Source organism: Gopherus flavomarginatus, chromosome 3 (assembly GCF_025201925.1).
Source record: "Gopherus flavomarginatus isolate rGopFla2 chromosome 3, rGopFla2.mat.asm, whole genome shotgun sequence".
Lineage (NCBI taxonomy): Eukaryota > Metazoa > Chordata > Testudines > Testudinidae > Gopherus > Gopherus flavomarginatus.
In genome coordinates this window covers 62,431,194-62,455,436 of record NC_066619.1, presented here as the reverse complement: position 1 = coordinate 62,455,436, position 24,243 = coordinate 62,431,194, and the positions used below count along the sequence as shown (strand labels likewise).

General features: G+C 40.5%; 1 protein-coding gene across 1 annotated transcript in view; it reads left to right on the top strand.

Moving 5' to 3' along the window:
• Positions 1-23,811, top strand: part of PCSK1 (proprotein convertase subtilisin/kexin type 1) — a 52,107-nt gene extending 28,296 nt beyond the window's left edge. Inside the window, exons 6-15 of the mRNA XM_050945750.1 lie at positions 71-147; positions 2,563-2,651; positions 5,732-5,904; positions 8,297-8,509; positions 12,043-12,143; positions 14,243-14,476; positions 16,055-16,212; positions 19,345-19,478; positions 21,545-21,706; positions 22,702-23,811. Coding sequence (XP_050801707.1) covers positions 71-147; positions 2,563-2,651; positions 5,732-5,904; positions 8,297-8,509; positions 12,043-12,143; positions 14,243-14,476; positions 16,055-16,212; positions 19,345-19,478; positions 21,545-21,706; positions 22,702-23,064 — 1,704 coding nt within the window. The 3' untranslated portion in view covers positions 23,065-23,811. The remainder of the gene's footprint in view (positions 1-70; positions 148-2,562; positions 2,652-5,731; positions 5,905-8,296; positions 8,510-12,042; positions 12,144-14,242; positions 14,477-16,054; positions 16,213-19,344; positions 19,479-21,544; positions 21,707-22,701) is intronic.
• The last annotated feature ends 432 nt before the right edge of the window (positions 23,812-24,243 follow it).

Genomic DNA, 24,243 nt, shown 5'->3' with positions numbered 1-24,243 from the left:
TCAGAAACTTGAAAACTTGTTTTAGAGGATATTCTCTCATTGTAACTGTAAAGTCTATTTTTTAATTTAGGATCCAGAGGCAAGTTATGATTTCAATGACAATGATCACGATCCCTTTCCCAGATATGATCCAACAAATGAAAACAAGTGAGTAGCCTCTCATTTTGTGAAAAGAAACAAACTAATGAAGTATTATGCTGTGCCTTAAAACAGGCAAATAAATGCACAGCTCTTCACTATTAACCTGAGAAATATTTGTACTCCGAAGGACTATTACATGTAAAAAGGAAAAAACATTATGGTATTTTTGCTCACATTATGTATGCACGTTGAATAAGTTTCCAGATCAAGATGAATTTATTCAGTTTAATTTCCCCATTATGTTTTGAAGCTCTCTTCTTCATATGGTTCTATGTATAAAGCACTGATAATGTATTTGTAATCTCAAGGGAACAATCTTTTGTTGTTAGTGCTAATGAATTATACGGCACACCGATCCGACTAAGCAGACTTTCTAGTCAGCTATGCCTGTAGTGCATAGCCTTGCATGGGGGATGAAGAGGAACTACATCTGCCCATCAGATGGCCTCTAGGAGGGACTGTGTCTTAGGCACTAGGGCAGAGGTGGGCAAACTACGGCCTGTGGGCCACATCTGGCCTGCGGGACCGTCCTGCCCGGCCCCCGAGCTCCTCATCCAGGATGCTAGCCCCGGCCCCTCCCCTGCTCTTCCCCCTCCCCTGCAGCCTCAGTTCGCTCCACTGCCGGCGCAGTGCTCTGGGTGGTGGGACTGTGAACTCCTCGGGCAGCACAGCTGCAGTGCCCAGCCTGACCCGGTGCTCCGAGTTGTGTGGTGGCGACAGCAGCGTGGCCTGGCTCCAGCCGTGTGGCATGGCAGTAGTGCTGCCAGCCACCAGTGCTCCAGGCAGCGCGGTAAGGGGGGCATGGAGCATGGGGGGTTGGATAGAGGACAGGGGGTTTGGAGTGGTGATCGGGGGCTGGGGTGTGGATGGGGTCAGGGTGGTTGAGAGGGGAACAGAGGATTGAATGGGGACTGGGGTTTCAGGGGGGCAGTCAGGAAGGAGGGGGGGATGGATGGGGAGGGGTCCCATCAGGGGGCAGTCAGGGGCAGGGGTTCTGGGGGCAGTCAGGCGACAGGGAGAAGAGATGCTTGGATGGGGCAGGGGCCCTGGGGAGGCCTTCAGGGAACGTGGGAGTTGGATTGGGCAAGAGTTCCAGGGGGAAGGGGCCATGACCCCCTCCCCTAACTGGCCCTCTGTACGATTTACAAAACCCAATGCGGCCCTCAGGCCAAAAGTTTGCTTGCCCCTGCACCAGGGGAACATACCTACCACACCATCCCTTGTGAAGGTGCAGCAGGCTCCCTCCTTTACATCTGGCCACTTATTTTAGTGGAATTTCATAGCATTTTGTGGGAGGGAATGAATGAAGAATCTTCCCGCATGACCTCCCTACAACCCACATCTCCTCTGCACAGTGAAACACAATGGTAGTTCTGCTGCACCTAGATCCTTCCATGATAGTTTAGGGAGAGAGCGAGTCCACAGAGAAGAGAACAGACCTCTTTACAAGCTGTAGCACAGAACAAGTCAATTATGTAAGCCAGATAGGATGTCACTATTTAATAATGATACAATGAGGAACTCACACTCTGGTTCCCCACCGTCTATCAGGCACAATGGTAGCATCCACATCATGAATCCATTGGCATAATAGAAATAAAGTCACCAGAATGGAAAGTTATCAGAGAAGAAATGTTCTATGATTTTGAAAATGAATGTCTCTGCTTTGCTACAGCATTTATATAGCAGTAGGAGGCCATTATCCTCTTATTCCAATGACATTATCTTTTAAATCTACCTGCATTACCTCTAATCTTTATTAATATGTAAATGAAATTCCATCCAGAAGCATTGAAGCATTTTGTTGCATACCAAGCTGTAGTACCAGATAAAGTAACTCTATAGTTATGCTGTCTTGTTATGCTATGAAGGGTAGGAATCCTTCATGGCAAAAGATTTTTCATTCAAAATATCTTGTTAGAGGAATCATTTCATGAAGATGAAGAGGTTTGTTTAGTTTAAATACTACCCAGCTGCATTCCAAAATAAATTAAATATCTAAATTTTTGCTTAAAAGTGGCTTTTTTCATGATATTTTTAAGGGATTTAGCATCTTCTTGGCATTCCAAATTTGCCTCACTATTGCACTCTGTTATAGTAGACATGGTACAGCTCATGGTAGACATTGTAACAACATGATCTTTCTGTTGACTTCAGTGGGGTTTGGATCAGGTCCTTAGTGCCTCATCCTGATGATCTGTTGATCATGGGATGGTTTGAAATTATGATTACCAAAGCCTAAGTACAAAAAATGCATTCTTTTCCAAATAGATATATTTCCATACCTATTTAATATTCAAAGAGTTCACATCTCGGTGATGAAAGAATGCACCAATTCAAGCAGAACAGTGACTAGTCTCTGTAGGTTAAATAAATGCACTGACTTATAGTATGATTTAAACGATCATTTACTTTATCCAGACATGGAACACGATGTGCAGGGGAAATTGCCATGCAGGCCAATAACAAGAAATGTGGTGTTGGCGTGGCATACAATTCCAGAGTTGGAGGTAAGAAACCAAACAATAATTTAATTTAAACTTTACTTTTTCTGATGTGAATGGAAACAAAGTGAAGTAAGGGACTGGCCCTGAAAGTTGCTGAGCACTTAGTTGGAGGTGCTGAGCACCCTGAGCTACCATCACCTTGAGCTGAGTGTGCTCAGCGTCTCTAAAGAGGCATTCAGCACCTTGTGGTATTTAGTTTCATACAGAAATAGTGTAAATTGCTACATATATATTGTCCCAATTGCAGAGCAGCCATCAGTTTCTCAGGATTTGATCCATAATATGATTATTGGTTGCAATAAATAGAGGGCTATATTTTTAAATAAGGGAATGGTGGGTTGGTATTTCATTTTCAACAAAAATAAATAGAACCTGCAGAGTGAAAGAAAGAAAATCCAATTTCCTATCTACTCTTTTTTAGAGTGTTTTGTTCCTGTCTACACAGTTGTAGAAAGGTCATGTCAGTCAAGGTATTAATATTGCTGTGATTTCCATTTCAATTGCTTGTTTCTCCATTTCAGTTTACATGTTAATTTTGAAAACAGGTAAAGACTTGTTTATCTGTTAGTCAATAGAATGGTGTCTGAAAGTCTAGTTTATTACAGATCTGTGAAATAGACGTGATCAAAATGTCAGTTGCTAGTGGTTATTTAGCACAAAAGAAAATAGACTTGTACATTTGTAGTTTTTCAATTTCACAATTTTTTGCTTGACTCAAATGGGACAGCTGAGCTGGGATTGACAACTGAGATTACTGGTCTCACAGTTTGAGCCCTGTTTTCTCAAAGAGGTTTAGAGCTGTCACAGATGTCATTTTCCTGTCCACCTTTATGCTCTCACACACTGTTTAAATAAAAGATCTCATTCAGAAGATGAAGACACCAAGGATCAAATATTTAAAGCAGGGTGAAGGGATGAAACTGCAAAAATGTTGAACATCCGCTGTACCCACATTTCCAAGCACTTGCATATACAAAGAAGGTTATTTCATACCTGTTTGCATGCGTTATTATGTGATTTGCAAATGGAGATACAGGTTTTTCCTGGTACACATCTCCAGGAAGGAATGCTCTTGTTTATTTTTAAAATATTTAACATCATAACTCTGGATGTTCTCATTATCCATATAAATGTCCAATCCTGTTTTGAATCTTATTAAATTCTTGCTCTCATTGAAATCATGTGGCATTGAGTTCCACAGGCTTATTGTGCATTGTTTGAAAAATATTTCCTTGTATTAGTTTTAAAGGTTACATTTCAAATTCATTTAGTGTATACATGCACTTCCCCTCCTTTATTTTCTGTAGAAGAAAGAAATGTGGTTTATCCCATACGCCATATAGTAAATGGAATTTATTTATTTACACATACATCACCACAGCACTGTTTCTCTGATGCTGCATGGAAATCAAATGATTAAGAAGTTATATTTTACGAAGGACTGGGCTGAGAGTTCCAACACAGTGAATGTGATGCTAAAAATAGCCATCTGTCAGGCAGATACATGTATCTGTCTGAAATTCCTTTTGCTTTTGCCTGTTTTTGAATTCATGAGGCTGATGATGGGAAACAAGCATGTAGAAGAAAAAGGAAAGACAAATGTATGGACAAATAATATGACTCTGCTTACTGGTGAAAACTAATTTAATGAAAAACCTTTGCAATAATCATATCCCTGAATTTATTTAGAAAACAAACAGAATTTTCACAGACAATTGAACTGAAACAGCAGTTTTGCTTAAATTGTTTTTCACTAGTGTGCTGAGGATATAATTGTTTGTTCTTGTACTATATTACAAATCTGTACAGCTGTCTTTACCTCTATTGGTGCTCTCACAGTGTCTATACTAGCTTCTGTGTTCTAAGTATTTCATTGCATATTACAATCTCGGGCCCTAATCCTGCAGTCAGTTCACCTTTTTTGTTTCTTAATAATGCAAAAGAAGGAATCAAAGCCTGAGGTTTGGTGGTCCCCCTCCCCATTAGAAATTCAGATCTTGTCTGTCCTTCTTTGGAAAAATGTATGAGAATTTCTACACTAGAAGAATTATAATTCATAGTTCAGCAACTGCCAGCAATGATACAGCTTCTCTGGTACTAAATTTCTAGCATAGACAGAGCCCAAGCATTTTTATTATTGTGCCATGAAAACCTGTTCCAAATTCTCATGACATTAGCAGTTGTACTGTTGCTACCATTACTGCATCATTGCTGGAATTTTGCAAAAGTTCCCCACCACTCCTAACATAATGGACAGTGTTAGCAATGTTGGGAGCTCTAGTGCAGATGAGCCACTGGCTGCCATTGGAATTTAGGGCATCCTGGAGATTAGCCCTGCTCTGTGCAAGATTAGATGACATGGTTCTAATAAGAATGTTAATGGCTGGCTATCACTGGGGCTTCCCACATTGCTCACAATGGTAGAAATTAACTAGTATTAGCAATGCTGGGAAATTTCTGCAATATTTCTTTGTGTATTCAGGATTGGATAGTTTAGTAATTGAGAGAGGAAGGGATTTTTTAGTCAGAGTGTTTAAAATTCTTCATTTTAAACAAAACTTTTAAACTCAAAGTTTTTAAAGACAAAAGACTTTTAAAACTCTGTTTTTGATAACACCTATCTAACTTTTGGAGAAAAGAAATCTTTGTTAAAAGGTGAGAGAGAGACAGACAGACAGAGAGAACTTAAAATAAGAGCATACAATACATCTTCTATGAGACATTCAGGAGACTCTCAAGAAAAAAACACTGTAGACCAGATTTGTCCTTTTTTATATTTCAAGGGTAAAAAATAAACTGGGGGAGGGGGAACGCTCACCGTCCTTCTCTCCACACTATAAAAAGAAAAGAACAGGAGAGAAATAGCAGGGCACAGTCCAATTTTTATAAGGTCACTTTTAATATTTGTAAAATGCCCTGAATTCCTCAAAGGAAGGATGATACATACGTGAAGTGTTTTACAATGATATTATAATCTTGGACCAGGACCACATTGTGTTAGGTGCTGTATAAGCACTTAACAATGATAATGTAAAGGAAACATGAAATAGATTCATTCTACCTGTTTTTTGTTTTATTTTAAGGTATAAGAATGCTGGATGGAATAGTCACTGATGCCATTGAAGCCAGTTCAATTGGTTTCAATCCAGATCATGTGGATATTTACAGTGCAAGCTGGGGCCCTAATGATGATGGTAAAACTGTAGAGGGACCTGGCAGGCTAGCACAGAAGGCTTTTGAATATGGGATCAAACAGGTATGCTAACAGGTAGTTAAGTTGAAATACAGCCCAGCTTGCAGGTAAAGACTGTAGTTTAAAATGCTTCTTAGGGGTGAGAAAATGGTCCGTTCTTTGTCTATTTCTTGCTAAAGCATTCTGCTCATTCAAACAGATTTGAGAAACTGAATCATTCTTTAGAAGGATGTTAATGTAAAGGTTCAGCAAAATTTCCCAGCTGGGACCTGACTTATGAAAGCATTCTTACAGTGTTCTGCTTTCAAGGGGTTATTCTCTGCAGACTAGCTTTCCTTCTTCATCCTTCCTTTTGCTGCTTTTTTGCCTCCCTTCCCCCTCCTCCTCTCTGTCTGCATGTTTTGCTCTGAATAGTAATTGGATTTCTGCGCAGAGGCTCCTATAAAAATTTAATACGAAGTGTTCGCTTCACGAATATTTCATTTTGTAAAATGGTGATGCGTTTTAGCACTGTGTGGATGGGTTGTGTTATTCTGTTACATGCACTATGTTAATTGCTTTATGCATAACCTAATCCAATTAAAATGAAGATGGTAGGAATGCATGCTGGAGAATACTGAAAGCAGCGGCTTTTAAATTCTCTTTTATGTTATCCCTAGAGATCTGGTTAGAAGACAAGTGGTGTGTTCAATGAGAGTGCTGGGTACACACACAGAAACAGACATATAAACACTGTCTCCACCTGTTAGCCAGGAGGAGACATCGAGACACCTAGAGGTGGTAGTGTTGACAGGGGGATGCAGCAGAGAGATAAATGGAAAAAAAAAAAAAGAGAGCCTGAAGTTGGAGTTGTAGAAGAGGAGAGGAGTCTGGAGACAAGGGAAAGGCCAGGAACAGCAGAAAGAGTGACAGAAGAAGTGGGAGCCTGCCAACTGTGGGAAATTCTAACCAATGAGAAAAGTGTTGGTAAGGGAGAGATAGAGATGGGAAGGGAGAGGAATGCAGGAAAAGGGAGAGAGGAAAATTAAGTCCTAGGGGGTGGGAAGGGAAGATGGGCAGAAAGGGCAGTGGAAAGAGTAGGGAACTAATGCCCCTGAAATCATGGGCCTGGACCTGGGAAATCAGGAAATTTGCTTGGTGAAGAGGACAGCATTTTTTCAAGGTTGATTTTGTACCAAACTAACCCATCCTGTAAGGTACTGAGTGCCCTCAACTCCCACTGAAGTCAGTCAGAGATGACAGTGTTAAGCTAGCTTCAGGACTGGCCCCCTAGATCCGGATCCAGCAAAGCACTTAAGCACACGTTTAACAGTAAATACATGAGTAGCCCCATGAGTATTCCTGCTGAAGTCAATGGCATGTCTCATGTGTTTAAGTGTGTTGGTGGATTGGGGCCACAGTTACTAAAACAAGTTATTTTGTTTATTGTGATTTCCAATGGAGTCACCCTGACAACTCTAATAGGAAGAGTGTAGCTTGTTTTTCTATTTTAATTTTTTATTTTGAGATTGCTGCAATTGCCACTTGGCCCCTGAATCAGTTACGTCAATGTTGATTAGAGGGGATTAATTGATTATCTGCTTTTCTAGTTGCTCTCTATAATGAATGTACATAAATTAATACTGAATTAAAATCTAAGCTTCTGCTCTGCACATTAGCAGATACTTTCCACTTAAATTCTACAAGAGTTTAAGATGTAATGGCAAATACTTGTTTAAACTAGGAAAAGCATGGCATTTTTCATGCTGCCTCAGCTCTCCACATCTCTGTCAGCAACTTTATAGCTGCAACTAATTAATTATACATTGGAAACTGGAATAGGAAGTGGGGGCAATTGTGACCTGAGACTGAAGACTGGAAGCCCACAGATTTGGGAGTTATGAGTAGACTCGCCAATAAAATGAGCTTATGGGTTTGCAGTTTTTCGTCAAGTAAATGCCAAACTGTAAAGGGCATAATTACAAAGGGAGTTGGATGGAAATGTCATCTCACACATCAGACATACCGCTTATCAATATTACTGTGATCACAACAAATGCACATGAAATTAACTCATAATGAAGTTCCATTTACTGAAAAAAATATTTCTGCTTTTCGTAAACACACTCAGTACCAAATGTGTTCATAGGAAAAACCACATCTATTGATCACAGTCTGCTGATTTGCATCCAAAACGTATTTCCAGTGGACGTGGTAGATGCCCCATTAATTGTGACATTTAAAAGTAGACTGGACCAATCACAAGATGATGTACTATAGAGAGCAATCCTTCACTGGCAGGGAGATAGACTGGAACATATAATAGGTCTTTTCTACCTCTAACTTTCTATGATTTATATGAACAATTATTCTTTATTGTCTGCAGATCATTTAATTATGTGGATTTTTGGTGTGAATGTACTAAAGAGACTGTAGACTTTCTTCCTTATGATAATCATCCCTTTCTTTTCCTTAGGGCCGAAATGGAAAAGGTTCCATTTTTGTATGGGCTTCTGGGAATGGTGGTCGTCAGGGTGATAATTGTGACTGTGATGGTTACACAGATAGTATCTACACTATATCCATCAGCAGTGCTTCTCAACAAGGTCTTTCTCCCTGGTATGCAGAGAAGTGTTCCTCAACACTGGCCACAGCATACAGCAGTGGGGATTATACTGACCAGAGAATTGTAGGTTGTTTTTACCAGATTTAATAAACATGCTTGAGGAACACATGTAGAATTGTTTTATATATGAAAACGACAAAGCAGAAACCACTTTTAAAGGCCTGACTTTTAAGTGCTTCATTTACTTATGTTTTGTATGCCTAATACTATCATGCTGGAACCCTGGAGAATTAGCACTTTGAAAAAAATGGTTGCAACCCTTTAACGTCCCTTAATTTTAAAGCAATAATTACATAGTACCATCATTTCATTACAGTTGATCTCTGAAATGTTATGCTATTTAAATGTGATAGAGGTTTGAGATGATATCCAGCAAAAGGGAAGATATTCAGAACCACACCTCATCTATCCTTGTGTTGGGAGAGTCTAAAAAAAGTTGGTGGGGTCTGACGCAAAGCTGGTGAATCATAAAATACAAAACTATGGAGGGTTCATACCATCAGAAAAAGGAAGGAAAATTCCCAAGTGTAAATTCATGCTGACTTCAGCTGGAAGAATATATGCTCTTCAGAATTAAAACATATGACATCAGGGGTGATTACATGTTAGGAATATAGACAGATCCAAACCCCAACACAAGACCCAAAGGCCTGAAAATCTGGGGAAGTTCAGGTTCAGATCTGCTTATCATAATTCAAGTCCATTTCTAGTTGGGACCTTGACCTTTTAACACAAATATAAATGTGCTTCAGAATGTTACATTCCCTGCTAGTAAGAGGATCATTGTATTTTCAGGTATGTGTCCTTTGAGACCAGAACAGGAATTTAAATCTAACCCTAGATTCAGTGTTTTGTTTTGTTCTTTTTTAATCTCCAAGTGTTAGGAAATCTCTAAGAATTTCCACTGCCTGTGATTAACAATCATTTGGCCTAAGTGCCTATCATCAGCATTAGAATGATTGACATTTTTTGAGTTGAAAAATTTTCTACCCCAAAATGTAGCTTAGTCAAAATCTAAATTTCTAGTGGGAAAATGTCAAATCTGATGGGAAATTTTGGTTTTCCCGGGAGCAATTTCAAAGTGAAAATTTTTACTTCTAATTGACACTTCAAAATGGAAGGAAAATGTTCATTTTGGTCCAACTTAAAATGTCATTTCATGGCACAGTTGAGTCAGCAGGGGTGCCTCAGCTGTATCCCCCTCATAATCCAAGATAGGAGGCAGCTGGCAGGGCATTCTCTGTGAGGACTCTAGGACTCTGGAACTTGCTTCCTGTCTCATCCTTTGTCTGAAATAGCCAGAATTTAATGCCCTTCAGGGGACATTGAAAAAGACATCTGTTGGTGAGAGTTTTCTAAGAGGCCTGAGGGTTTGTTTCCTAGAACAATGAAAGGGATGGAAAGGAGTTTTATAGGTGCCTGGCTGGTTAAGTTGAAATTATTATTGTAATGCTGTTGATATTTAATGATGAGTTCGAGTACCTCGGGCATTGGGTCTCTTTTTTTAATATTGAAATGTAAGTAAATTAGTTCAGGTTTTTGTTTTAAAGTCAGGATGTCAATTTGGAACAAAAATGATCACTTTGAAGCAGTTTGAAACTTTGTACAGTAAAAGAAAAAAGATTTTGTTCAAAATTTCTTATGGGAATAAAAATGTGGTTTTCCAACTAACTCTAATTTTCCAAACTCTGAGATTGATTGTGCTAGATCAGGGGTTGGCAACCTTTCAGAAGTGGTGTGCCCAGTCTTCATTTATTCACTCTAATTTAAGGTTTCGTGTGCTAGTAATACCTTCTAAAAATGTTAGAATGTCTCTTTCTACAAGTCTATAATATATAACTAAACTATTGTTGTATGTAAAGTAAATAAGTTTTTTACAATGTTTAAGAAGTTTTGTTTAACATTACATTAAAATGCAGAGCCCCCCCAACCAGTGGCCAGGACCCAGGCAGTGGAGTGCCACTGAAAATCAGCTCATGTGCCACCTTCGGCACACGTGCCATAGGTTGCCTACCCCTGTGCTAGATGTTCAGCCCCTTTGGTGTGGCTCTGAGCACTTTCCACTCTCACTGACTATAGTAGGAGCAGAACTGCTCAGCACCTTGCAAATGATGCTCAGCAGGAGGCAGAATTGGGCTCTATGTTGCCTTCATTTTTTTTTTTATTGTGGTAACAGATAGAAGCCTCAGTCAGGGCTCAGGATCCGATTGTGTTAGGTGCTATATATGTTCAGCACCTAACAGTGTGCGTGTATATATGTATATAGTCCCTGACATAAAGAGATTACATGTGATAAAGTAGCATTTAAGTAACTATAACAGCTCTGATCTGGTGGATGATAATCTTACAGTGTACTGCATAGGTGGAGGTTAAAATAACTTTTCATTTCAGTAGGTCAAAAGAATGCCCTTCCAAAGTGGCTTCTCTGTAGCTGAGATGTAAAGCTCTCAGCATACCCACTTTCATATATTGCAGGCACATGGGCAGAGAAATTAGGTACTTCATTTTCAAATAAAATGTATGTTTCATTTACAAATTACAGTGCTTCTGCTGAAGAGAAAGCAGAGCGCTACTACTAAGCCTGTGAGTAATTTTTAAGCAAGCAGTAATTTTAAATGTTCTAGACCAAACACAATGATGGGGTTTTATGATTCACAGATGAGTCTGAATCACTTATTTTTATATCTCTCAGATCTCAGAATCAGGCAAGATATTCAATGTGGGAGTACTTTGTTCCAATACAAGGCATTTTGATACAAAAATTATAGTTGAAATAGATATAGTTGGAAGGTATCAGAGGGTAGCCGTGTTAGTCTGGATCTGTAAAAGCAGCAAAGAATCCTGTGGCACCTTATAGACTAACAGACGTTTTGGAGCATGAGCTTTCGTGGGTGAATACCCACTTCCTCAGATGCATGTAATGGAAATATCCAGGGGCAGGTATATATATGTGTGCTAGCAAGCAAGCTAGAGATAACGAGGTCAGTTCAATCAAAACCTGTAGGAGAGCACTTCAACCTCCCTGGCCACACTATAGCAGACCTTAAGGTGGCCATCCTGCAGCAAAAAAGACTTCAGGACCAGACTTCAAAGAGAAACTGCTGAGCTTCAGTTCATCTGCAAATTTGACACCATCAGCTCAGGATTGAACAAAGACTGTGAATGGCTTGCCAATTACAGAACCAGTTTCTCCTCTCTTGGTTTTCACACCTCAACTGCTAGAACAGGGCCTCATCCTCCCTGATTGAACTGACCTCGTTATCTCTAGCTTGCTTGCTAGCACACATATATATACCTGCCCCTGGATATTTCCATTACATGCATCTGAGGAAGTGGGTATTCACCCACGAAAGCTCATGCTCCAAAACGTCTGTTAGTCTATAAGGTGCCACAGGATTCTTTGCTGCTTTTATGGTTGGAAGGGTAGATTGAATTATCATCAGATTTAAGCGTCCATTATTTTGTTCACTGGGGGGAAGTTTTTCTACGGTGAATTAAGGTACACTGGGTAAAGGATGCATAACTATATATCCAAACATATAAACAATAATGCTTATTCAGCTTCTCATGTTCATTTTAGTCGTGTTTTCTTTCAGACAAGTGCTGATCTTCACAACGAATGTACTGAGACTCACACTGGGACCTCTGCATCTGCTCCATTGGCAGCAGGGATTTTTGCTCTAGCTCTTGAAGCAAAGTAAGACTTCCTAAACTCTCTACTTATGTAGTCCACTCATACTGTGACTGTACAAAAATGGCACAATCTCACTCAACTGGTACGCTTCCTGTCAGAGTTAGGCCTACTAACTTTAGTGATAAAGATAAGTTAGTAGTCCTTTTAAGCCCTGCTAGCCAGGCAAATCAACATAGAGAAGATAGGGTCATCCTGGGTATTCTGTTTCATTCTGGGCATCAGCAACAGTCTGTTTACTGAGAGCTTATCTACACTGCCCTGCAGTTTGGACTGTGGAGGTATGAATAGCCTTGCACACTAAAGTGCAGAGTGATAACTCCCCCATATGGAAGCTGCAGGCACAAACTAAAAGGTTCCTACTTCTCAATGCCATCACCTTCTTCAAACAGGAGTACATTAATGAGAACTAAGAATCATTTAGTTCATGACCGTGGCATCACATGGGGAGAGTAACAGGGTGCGCTTACCACTCTGGCATCTTCTGCTGGCTGTCTTGGGAATTAGCTATGGGTGTTAGTGTGCCCTCTTCAGGTGGTGCCTTGCCATCATCATTCCTGCTCTAGGGCCCACATCTCTCCAAGGACCACACACCCTCTTCAGTGACACAGCCCTCCAGCCATGCCACACACTGTGCTCCCCCCTTCTGGGGGACCTGCAGTCCTCTGTTCAGCCACTTCCCCTAGTGGCTACTGCAATGAATTGTCTGGTCATTTCCTCATGGCCTCACCATCCTCTTTGCCCTTGCCTCAGGGCCTCTGCCAGCAAATCCCAGCAGCCATCAAGGAGTGCCTCTCACTCTTCTGGTTCCTGCTAGCAGCACTGCTCTGTCCAGAGTGCTGGCAGTTCTCTCAGCCCTCCAGGGACACAGTCCTTCTTCCCTGGGCTCCCAGCAGAGACTGCCCTCCTTTACCCTGCAGCTCCCTTTTTATATGGGCCTGCTCGGCCCTGATTGGCTCTCCTTTTAGCCCTTCTCTGATTGACTGCCTCTGGCACAGCCTCCCTATGGCTGCTTTTAACCCCTTTTCTGCCGGTGAGGGGCAGCCGCCCCATCACAAGGCGTTACAGTGCAGCACTTTGGTACGCACTGCATTCACACTCCCTTAGTCCAAACTCAAGGCAGTGTAGACATAGCTTAAATTCCAGTCAGTTACCTGTGAAGGCAATGGGATTTCACACGTGTCAGTGAGCACCTAATCTGAAGACAATAGGGTTGCCCAGGTTTAAATGAGGTGCTAATTCAGTCTGCAGAACCCGTAGTGTTAGTGATGATACATGAACTGGAAAGTGTCCAAGACTGAGTCTTTAGGCAGGTCTACAAAACAAATTTACAGTGGTGTGTCTGCACCGATGCAGCTGCAGTGCTTCCAGTGAAGACTCTACGTTGATGGGAGAAAGCACTCCCATCTTAATGAGAAGTGGGAAGTCCACTTCCACAAGAGGCAGTATCTATGTTGGTGGGAAAAGCTCTCCCACTGACATAGCGCTGTCTACACCAGTGCTTAGGGTGGTATAACTGTTGTACAGGGGGTGTGAGTTATTCACACCCTTGAATGATGTAGTTATACCAAAGTAATGTTGTAGTGTAGATCGGGGCTCAGAGAACAATGCTGAGTTTACAGGTCTGATAGTTAGAAAAAATGTCTTCGAAAAATCATGTAACCTCACAACAGCATTTTCACAAAATCCTTTTTCAGAGAAGAAATGCACTGTGAGTGGGGAAGGGATGGTCCAATGTTTAGGGCACTTGGAAGATCTGTGTTCAATTCCCTGCTTCACGAGAGGCTTACTTTAGGCACGTCATGTAGGGCCAGATTTTTAAAAGTACTCAGGTCCCTAAATATGTTTTAAAATCTGTCCCTTAGTCTCTCTTTGCCTCAGTTCCCCATCTGTATAATGGCCATAACAGTACTTCCATATTTTCTTGGGGTAAATACATTGTATGTGGGGCTGTCAGATACTACAGTAATGGGGCAAGGGTGCATATAAGCACCTAACAGAAAAAGATTGCTTTTTCAACATCTTTGTGCGTGTAGAGTAAAATTATACCATTAGAGAAAGCTGACTGACAGTTTTGTAGGAATTAACCAGACTTTTTTAAACAGCCCTAATCTAACCTGGAGGGATATGCAGCATTTGGTAGTCTGGACTTCAGAATATGACCCATTGGCCAACAATCCTGGATGGAAGAAGAATGGAGCAGGGTTAATGGTGAATAGCAGATTTGGATTTGGATTACTTAATGCCAAGGCACTGGTGGATTTAACTGATCCTAAAACCTGGAAAGGAGTACCTGAAAAGAAAGAGTGTATAGTCAAGGACAACAGCTTTGAACCTAGGTAAGAATTTGCATTGAAATTAATACCTCATATCAATTTATCTCTCTCTCATATAAGGCAGGAAGGTAGTATCTTGCACAAATTTGTCCAATAGGTATAAATGAGATTGAGATATTTAATTTCAGTTTCTTTGGTTTTGCCTAGCTCTATTTCTCACAAATCCAGGGAGTTGAGTGAGTAATTCCCCATCTCTTTGTTTCATGGAGTCCATTGTAAGACTGCTGCAAAATACTAAGATCCATGATCCAGTACAGAATGAATATTCTGCCTGCATGTGTAACCGGCATCTGGATGGATGACACTGCAGGACTATTAGCATTGTTATGCTAAATCCAACCAGTTAAGATGAAGAAATACAAGAAATAGCCCTGATATAGTTTAATTTGTTTTTTCTAAATTGTTCCTAAAATATTTTTTTCTGTAACACGTGACATATAGCTCATACCTGACAGTAAAGGTTGTATCAGCAGCACTTGTGGGGTGATCTGCATAACTCACACTTATCCTGCCGTTCCTATGTACAAAACCATCCCAAATGCACTCTGATAAAACCTCATATATCATACCTGCAAATATTTCCTATACATTGCACATAGACTCAGTATTAATACAGGCAAGCCACAACGACTCTCTCGATAATTAACTTGTTTAATCAATAAGGACCTTGAGACTCTCTTCTTTTTGGTTTTCACATGTTAATTTATGGCTTTGTTGTCTGGAATAAAGATAGTTATAATAAATGTTTAAATGACATCATCTAAGTGCACCAAGTAGAAATATATACAGCTATGTGGTGTTTCACTTCTTGGTAACCTGTTTATTTATGTTATTTTTATTATAGTGCTTTTTTAAAACTCTCTTGCCTTTTTTTTTCCCAGTCTGATCTTTTTTCCTTTGTGTTTTGATTTTAATACAGAGCGCTGATGTACATGAACCTTATTAGTTAGGTATTATTACTGCAATCCTTTTATGTTACATTACAAAAACAAAGCTCACAAGCTCCTACATTTTTAATGCATTGTGTAGGGAGGGATTCAAGCACCAGAGTCTCATTAAAGTTAATGAGAATTGTACAGAGAAAACCATGCACAATGCTTTGAAAATGTTGGGAAGGTGTAGGCTCTATTCTAGGAATGATTCAGAGGGCTACAGCTGCTGCAGCTTTTTCCAGCCATTTTAACTATGTAATAATATTCCTGCTGGTGATTTTACTGAGGTAAACAACATGTACATCTGATACACTCGTGTGATGCTGTAATTTTAAAGAGAATGTCTTTTAGGAGTCTCTTGGAGAGCAATGTAGACATTAAGCCTTGAAAGAATATATTGATTATCCAACTTGCTTGCTTCTGTAGTGTGTGGAAGAAATCAGGCCCGGTCGGTTTAAACAGTTTGGCTGATTTCTGTATTTCGTGTGCACTCAGAGCTCCTGGAGGTTCCACTGGCCGTTTGGGATGAGCAAGGAGTGCAGTACATCTTCCCCCAGTCTGATCGTTCATGATACAAATGTAAAATGCATCCATTGGACTTTGTGTAATAAGCTAGTATGTAACCAAATAATCCCTGTATCTTTGCTAGGTTATTAAGAGCAAACGGAGAAGTAACTATTGAAATTCCAACAAAGGCTTGTGAAGGGCAAGAAAATTCTATTACATCTCTGGAGCATGTGCAGTTTGAAGCAACAATTGAATATTCCCGCAGAGGTGATCTTCACGTCACCCTCACTTCCCCATCAGGTACAAGAGGCAAACAAATGTGTTCAAAGAAATGATTAGTTTCTGCTGTTGCAGTGTAAGACATTGATCTTATTAATCTTTATGTAAGAATCACTTAATCGCCCTGTGTTAGAAATGGGTGAATAGGAAAAGTAATTACTTCCAAAAGGTACATGCTTGGTGTGGTGCTCAGTGATCTCTCAGTGCTTCACGTGCTTGCAAAATCTCTGCTTTATTCTATGTCCAGTTCCAACTGGATGCGCACAACAGCAGGAGCTTCAAAGCACGTTGCCCAGACTCTGTCCGGGAAGCTCAGCCCTTAAAGGTCCAGATCCTCAATGCTACTCGTGGAGGAAACGTGGTGAAGGCAGGGATTTGGCTGCCTATGCCTCACTATCTACCTCCGTGTCTTTTAAGTTATTCTTGAAAGCAAAGGCCTCAAAATGATAACTGAAATGATACTAAAAGTAGGTTTGCACACATCCAGGTTTTCTGAGGATTGTTCCTTTTGTGAGGTATTCGCTGTCCTGCGAATTCTGTAAGGATGCTCAGTAGACACTGTCAGCTCTTCACCTTTACAGGCTCAGAATCACTCCAGATGTCCCATTTTTTGTATCTCAGAGGTAGCAACCGTAAATGAAAATGATACTGCAGGGTTGGAAACAGTGATTGGTTAGTTTTGAGGCATCATTTTCTGATGTCCCATATTCCAGAGACAAGACTTCTGGGTATAGTGTTCCAGTGCTGAGGGTGTGTAGCCCATATTGGGGGTTTCTGTAGGACACCAGCTTGTAGTTTATGCTTTATAGGGGCCAGACAATGACTCAGTGAGTCAACGGAGCTCTGGGATGGGGGTGAGCAAATGCATCGCCTGAATGGAGGCATTATGTTTGTATCAGGCACCTAGATATTGTAGTAATGGTTGCCTTAAACTATAAAACAAGTAATCTTAACATCATCCTGTATTGACACAGGGTTGAGGGGTAGCAATTTAATATGGTCTTTGAGATCAGTGTTATCTGATCTGGGAACACAAACACTAAACTGCATTAATCCTAAACATATACTCATGGCATGGTGTCACTAGAAGGCAGAGTTAGGGTTCTTTGGGTTGTGCATTTGTACCCTTAACTTGTTTGGATTTCTTTCAAGTATAACCTTAACTCTGAATTTCCTGGGTTTACAATGTCTGTTTTGAGGATAATTGCAACATCCTTGAAACATATTTTACTCTAAATTACTGAGCCATACTCTCAACATTGACTCCATCTTAGTTAGATTTTGTCTGGGAATAGATAGGTAGAAACTAAGAAGATACAACCTAGATGGAGCTACTATAAGGTGGATGCATAACAGGTAGGAAAAACGTTCCCAGAGAATAGTTATCTTCATAGTCAACCTGGAAGGGCATATCAAGTGGGGTCCCGTGGGGATCTGTTCTGGATCTGGTTTTGTTCTATTCTTCATCAATGATTTAGATAAATGGTATACAGAGTACACTTATAAAGTTTTTAGAAGATACCAAACAGGGAGGGGTTGCAAGAACTTTGGAGGATAGGATTAAAATCCAAAATGATCTGGACAAACTGGAGAAATGGTCTGAAGTAAATAGGATGAAATTCAATAAGGACAAATGCAAAATACTCCACTTAGGAAGGAACAATCAGTTGCACAGATACAAATTGGGAAATGATTGCCTAGGATGGAGTACTGCAGAAAGAGATCTGTGGGTCATACTGGATAGCAAGCTAAATATGAGTCAGCAGTGTAACACTGTTGCAATAAAAGCGAACATCATTCTGGGATGTATTAGCAGGAGTGTTGCAAGCAAGATGCAAGTAGTGGCTTTTACTCAGGCCAGTACTATAGTGAAAATGCCTTTTCCTTGTTAGAGCTCGTCACCATGGTGTTACAATGTAAGCCGGTCCTGGCCTATACATAAAATTTAGGTTCACATAGCTACTTTGCTCAAGGGTATGAAAAAACCACCCCCTACATGGCATAGCTACAGCTTACACCAACTTAATCCCTGGTTCAGATTCAGCTAGGTTGATGGAAGATGCTTCTGTTCAACCTAGCCACCATTGATCAGGGAAGTGGTGTTCCTACAGCAATAGAAAACCGCCTTCCATCACTGTAGGCTGTGCCTGCACTATGGGTTACGCCAGCATAGCTACGGCACCATAGCTGTGCCACTAACGTCCCCGTAGTGTAGACTTGGCCTGAGTATGAGGCTAGTATACACTTAAAAGTCAGGTCAACAGAGCTACAGCACTCAGGGATGTGAAAAATGCATTCTGTCAACCTAACTCGTGTGCTAGACATGGCTAGGGCAACAGAAGAATTCTTCTGTTGACCTAGCTACCGCCATTTGGAAAGGTGGATTAGCTACATTGAAAACCCCCCTTCTGTCATTGTAGGAGGTGCCTACACTTCAGCACTACAGCAGTATGGCTGTAGTACCGTGGTCGTGCTGCTGTAGTGCCCTTAGTGTAGACATGGGCTAAGATACACCCCATGCTCATTGAATACACAGTGGTAAATTTTGCTCTCATTTACCCCTATGCAAACTTTGTGAGCAGAATTTAATCTGCAGAGGTTAAAGTGGGGAAAGCTTTCCTCAGTTCTGTTTTTTATTACTGAATGACTTCATAAGGTAGGAAAGCATGACATTGCCTTCCTAATTCCTGCAAGCTCTTCCCTTGTGGGTGTATGTTACTGTCTGTTAGGGTGTGAGATCCTTGCTGGTGTGATTCTGATACTCCATTACATCTCCTGGATTTACTGCAATCCTCCATAGTAAATCCTGCTTTGAAATTAGTTTAACAGCTAATATCCAGAAGTAACATTGTCTCATCCCATAATCAAACTAAAAACAAGTGTAACTGCTCCAGGTGATAGTAGAGTGCAATTGGTGGTTTGATAGTATGAAAGATAAGAGAGCCTTGGATCAACAGTCAAATGGTCTATTCAGTCTTAAAGCAAGCATGGGTATTGTTTAACAAGGTGGGCAGTTCTTGACGATAGGCAAAAATCTCTAAAAGGTGATGAATGGAGAGCAGATACAAGGGGAGGATTTACAGGAGCTGTAATTCAACAAAATCAATGGATGCTTGCTAATTCCATTAATGTTTGTTTGTTGCACTAATATAGGCACCAACACTGTCTTACTGGCTGAAAGAGAGAGAGATAAGTCTCCCAATGGCTTTAAAAACTGGGACTTCATGTCTGTTCACACATGGGGAGAGAATCCAAAAGGCACTTGGACTTTGAGAATTACTGATGTGGTAAGTATGTGTGCGTGCTAATTAACCAAGTAGATGAGTTGGTGACATAGACCCATGGATCACTAACATCCTCCAGGATGGAGAACAGCTGGAGTTTGTTCAGTGAAAAACTGATTTATTTAAAAACAAAACAAAACATGCACCTGGATAAAAAGTGGAAAAGGACAGGCTAAAGAGATAGAAATTCAACAGATAGGGCCAAATTCAGCTGTGTAAAACCAGGGTAACTTCATGGAAGTGCAACTATCAGCCAAATTTAGCTTTTAATAATTTACCATGCTGTACATACTCCTCACATGGCTGAAGAATAACCATTTAATGCAATTTTTGTGTGGTTTTGAAATGGAATATGTAATGGCTTACTTGCAAATTGATTTCCTGGGGAGTAAAGCACAAGAAGAGGTCTAGTCTCTTCTTGGTATATGCACATAATTTTCATTGACTCAAAAGCTTGTGAGTCTATTAATTCCTGGTGACCTGAGAGAGCAATTCTGATGTATATCTTCCCCTATATTCTCTCTCAAAGTAATGAATGGTCTACAAGGATTATAGCCAAGAAATCTAGAGATATATAATAAATGTTTACTAAACCATATGGGAATATGGATTCCATTACAACAGTGAGAGGCTGGAGAAGAAACCTGCTGGGTAGATGACTGAGAAATCGTTCTCTTCAAAGGGAAAGCAATCAATCCAAGCTCACTCACCTCTCAAGAATTTCACTGAAGTAGTTTGGTAATAAGCTTGTCACTAAGGGCAGATCCTATCAGGTGCTGAGTGCCTCCTATGAGACATATGAGGGTATCCAACCCCTTTGGTCTCTATAGAAATCAGTGGGAGTTGAAGGTGCTCAGCACCTTTCAGGATCTATCCTTTAGACCTTAGTCCTGGAAAAGGAACACTGATTCTGTATTTCTCTGGGGCACATCTTTAACTGGAGGATCACCATGTAGAGAAATAAACGGTACATTGTGGAATGAGAGGAACTTGTAAGCAGCAGAGTAATGCCAAGCACATGGCAGGTGGAGAAGGCAGCAGAAACAAACATTATTCTCCACAGGGAGCTCTGGAGTAGTGTTAATACTACCTGTAGGATTTGTAGGATTGTCAGATAATCCCGTGGTTAGAGGTGCCCTAATCAATAGCTCATTGTAACAAGGCATAATATTTCTTGGAATGTATATAAGAAGAGCATTTTGGTTTTAGTTAGATGGATAGTCATGTTCCATCTTCAAATACGAGATACCTGAACTCTCAAACAAATCCCGCCTTCTCCCTGAAAAACAATGCACCATTTCTTCAGCTTCTGGCACTTTTTGTTATTCCAGAAACAGTTACTCACACTACTGACCACACTATATAACTACCTAATGAAATCCTCACTTAGATTTACTGCTAATTTTAAATAGTCTTCACAGCCTTTAAATCTCAAGGCTAGTAATGTAGGGTTTTATTAGAATAGGTGGATCTTCAACAGCTGTCTTAGTTCAGGTAGACAATTGAGCAAGAACTCTGAAGATGATGTTTGTTGAAAATATGTTCCAGAAAATTCCATATTTGACTTTTCCCTTATCAGATTTTAAAATTACTGTATTACACAGTCATGGTCCTAAATCCTATTGCTTACAGTAGTGAGCAGTGTTACTACTGTACAACACTATTAAAAATCTATTGCTCACAGTGCAGAAATCGCTGTGCAGTGGCTCAGAGAACAAGTACTAACAATATGAAATATCTGCTTTAGTAATTTTTGGCATTCTGTACTATATTTCCACTGTAATGACTGAACTAATGATAATGATACTTATTAAAAACATACATGTACTTTTGGCATGTTTGGGAAAGTTTAGAATCACTGGACTCATTCTCACCTTCTGCTATGCATCAGACATTATGTATCATATCAGCGGTATATTTCAGTGCTTGTAAATCAGCATCTAAATTTACATTTAAAAAGTACTATAAACAATTCGTGTGACTCCTGTCTATGTTGACATCAGCCGTCCTCTCTCTTCTCTCTCATCCCCTGAGTCTATGCTAATACAATACTCATGCTTGTCCTTTAGTCTAGGAGAATGCAGAATGAAGGAAGAATTGTGAACTGGAAATTGATTTTGCATGGCACTTCTACTCAACCTGAGCACATGAAGCAGCCTCGTGTATACACATCCTACAATGCTGTGCAAAATGACAGAAGAGGAGTGGAGAAGATGGCAGACTTTGTAGAGGTATCAGTCACTTTGTGGTGTTTCCTACACATTTTACTTTTAATTCTTAAAACAATTTAGAAAAAATGGTGGTTTTGCTTTTTTGAATGTACCTGTCTCTCTATTCATTTCACCCAGCCCTGTTCATTTGTGAGCTATGTGAGTATTGTGATGTGATCTGTACCAACAATGGACTATTTCATTTATCTGGTGCTTTGATACATGACATGAGGGACCTAGTGATCATTTTATGTTATCAGTTCTCAAAACGAACTATCCACTCAGTCTGTAAAGAAGCTGAATAATGTGTTTGGGAAGGACCCCTTCAAACAATCAAGCTGCATTTGACTATTGATCCGCAACTTCCCTAGGCAATCTATGCCAGTGTTTAACTACCCTGACAGTTAGGAACTTTTTCCTAATGTCCACCTAAATCTCCCTTGCTGCAGTTTAAGCCCATTGCTTCTTGTTCTATCATTGTGTATAATGGGAAGAGAAGTAAAACTGTAGTCAGATGACACTGCAGAGGGAAGTTGCTGAGCAGAATGTATCTGGACATTATTTTCATGTCTCATCTGAAACAGCACCCCCAGCAGAAATTTATTCACTATTTTGGAGTGTTGATTTAGTCCTGTTTGAGAGGGGAAAATGCCACCTACTGAGTCACCACTTCTTGCACTAGCTCTTGAGAGGTGTTCTTTCCAAGTTTGCACCCAATCCAACTGTATTCACCTTTTAAGATCTGCAGGGATAACTATATAATGTAGGATGGTAGCTAGGTACACAGAATAGGTAACCAGCTAGTAGAGTCCAAATTAACACTTTTATGATCTGTTACTTATTCGGGATATTAAACATTTTGCACAAGATATTTGCAATCCCTTTCCTGGTGCCAGTGGTTTCTAAATGATCAAAGTAGCATTTATTCATACACACAAATCCCTATTAATAACAAGGCCTACTTCAATCAGCATTTCACTGATATCTAACACTTTTGATGCTGTTCTGTATTTTAGGATCATACCACGCAAGAGAACCTGAGTGCAAAACCCAAGGTCACCGAAGGTACCAGCAGTAGCACTGATAAAATGGGAGACAAAATCCCGTCAGAGGCAATGCTTCGTCTATTGCAAAGTGCTTTTAGCCGGCACATGGCCCAGAATCAAGCACCAAAGAAGACTCCAAATGAAAAGTTAAATATTCCATATGAACATTTCTATCAAGCCCTTGAAAAATTAAACAAACCCTCCCAGTTAAAAGACTCTGAGGACACTCTGTACAGTGACTATGTTGACCTTTTTTACAATGTCAAACCATACAAACATAGAGATGATAGACTGCTGCAAGCCTTGGTTGATATTCTGAATGAAGACAACTAAAATATAGGGTATGGCACTGAGTTGGAAATATTCATGCTCCCCACCCCCACTGCTCTTTTCTGAAGTATATTCTACACTTTACTCATGTGATTACTACTTTGATTGCTTCATACTTAACCAGGATGTCAAGCGGTGGGAAACAAATAGAAAGTGTAATTTGTTAGTGGCAAGGCACTAAGTTGAAGGGTATCAGTAACCGCTCTATTCCAGGGCTTCTTAAACTTCATTGCACCACACCCCGCTTTTGACAACAAAAATTACTACACGACCCCAGGAAGGGGGACCAAAGCCTGAGCCCATCCAAGCCCCGCTGCCCCAGGTGGGTGAGGGGCGGGGAAACCCAAAGCCCGATCCCCACTGCCCCAGTCGGGGGCAGGGGCAAAGCCCAAGGACTTCATCCCCAGGCAGGAAGCCTATAACCTAAGCCCCACACCTAGGGCTGAAGCCCTCAGGCTTCAACTTCAGCCCCAAGTTCCAGCAAATCTAACACCAGCCGTGCTGACCCCATGAAAATGGGGTCCCGACCCACAGTTTCAGAACCTCTGCTCTATTCAAATCTTGTCTTCATTATCACCAAAAGGGGTAGTTTCTTTCCTCTGGCATGAAATGCAACTATATTCCTCTGAAAATACTACAGCTCCACTTCAAACTCTGTTTCCTTTCGCTATTGTTTTCCACTTGATTCCTTTAGCAGGCAGTGTTTTTGAACAGAACTGCCAGTGCTTTGTGAACTGCCAAGGAATGGGGAAATACTTAATGGGGAAGACTTAATGCTGGCTGCAAATTCTGTCTCGTGCAGGTTCTAGAGCAGAGAGGAAGCTTGCAATGGGTTTGAGCTTTGCAGACAGTTATAAATCAAGAGAATTCAGGAGAGTAACTATTCATTATGATCCATGGCTGGAAGAAAGTATTGGACCTGATTCTGATCACACACCAGGGAGTTACTCCTGATTTACACTAATCCAGAGTCACACTGGTGTAAAGGAGCTCAGAATCAGTAACTACAGTGTTGAAAATATTGCACAAAAGTCTGTGACCGGCTTGTCTTCTCCCTAATCTAACTGTGGCCTAAGGAGAGGACTTCTATCATCAGAGAACACGGCAAGACTGGATGTGGGCATTCCAATGGCTGATTGCAGCATTTCTTAAATCTTTTGGAGGGATGAGGGGTAAATGGAG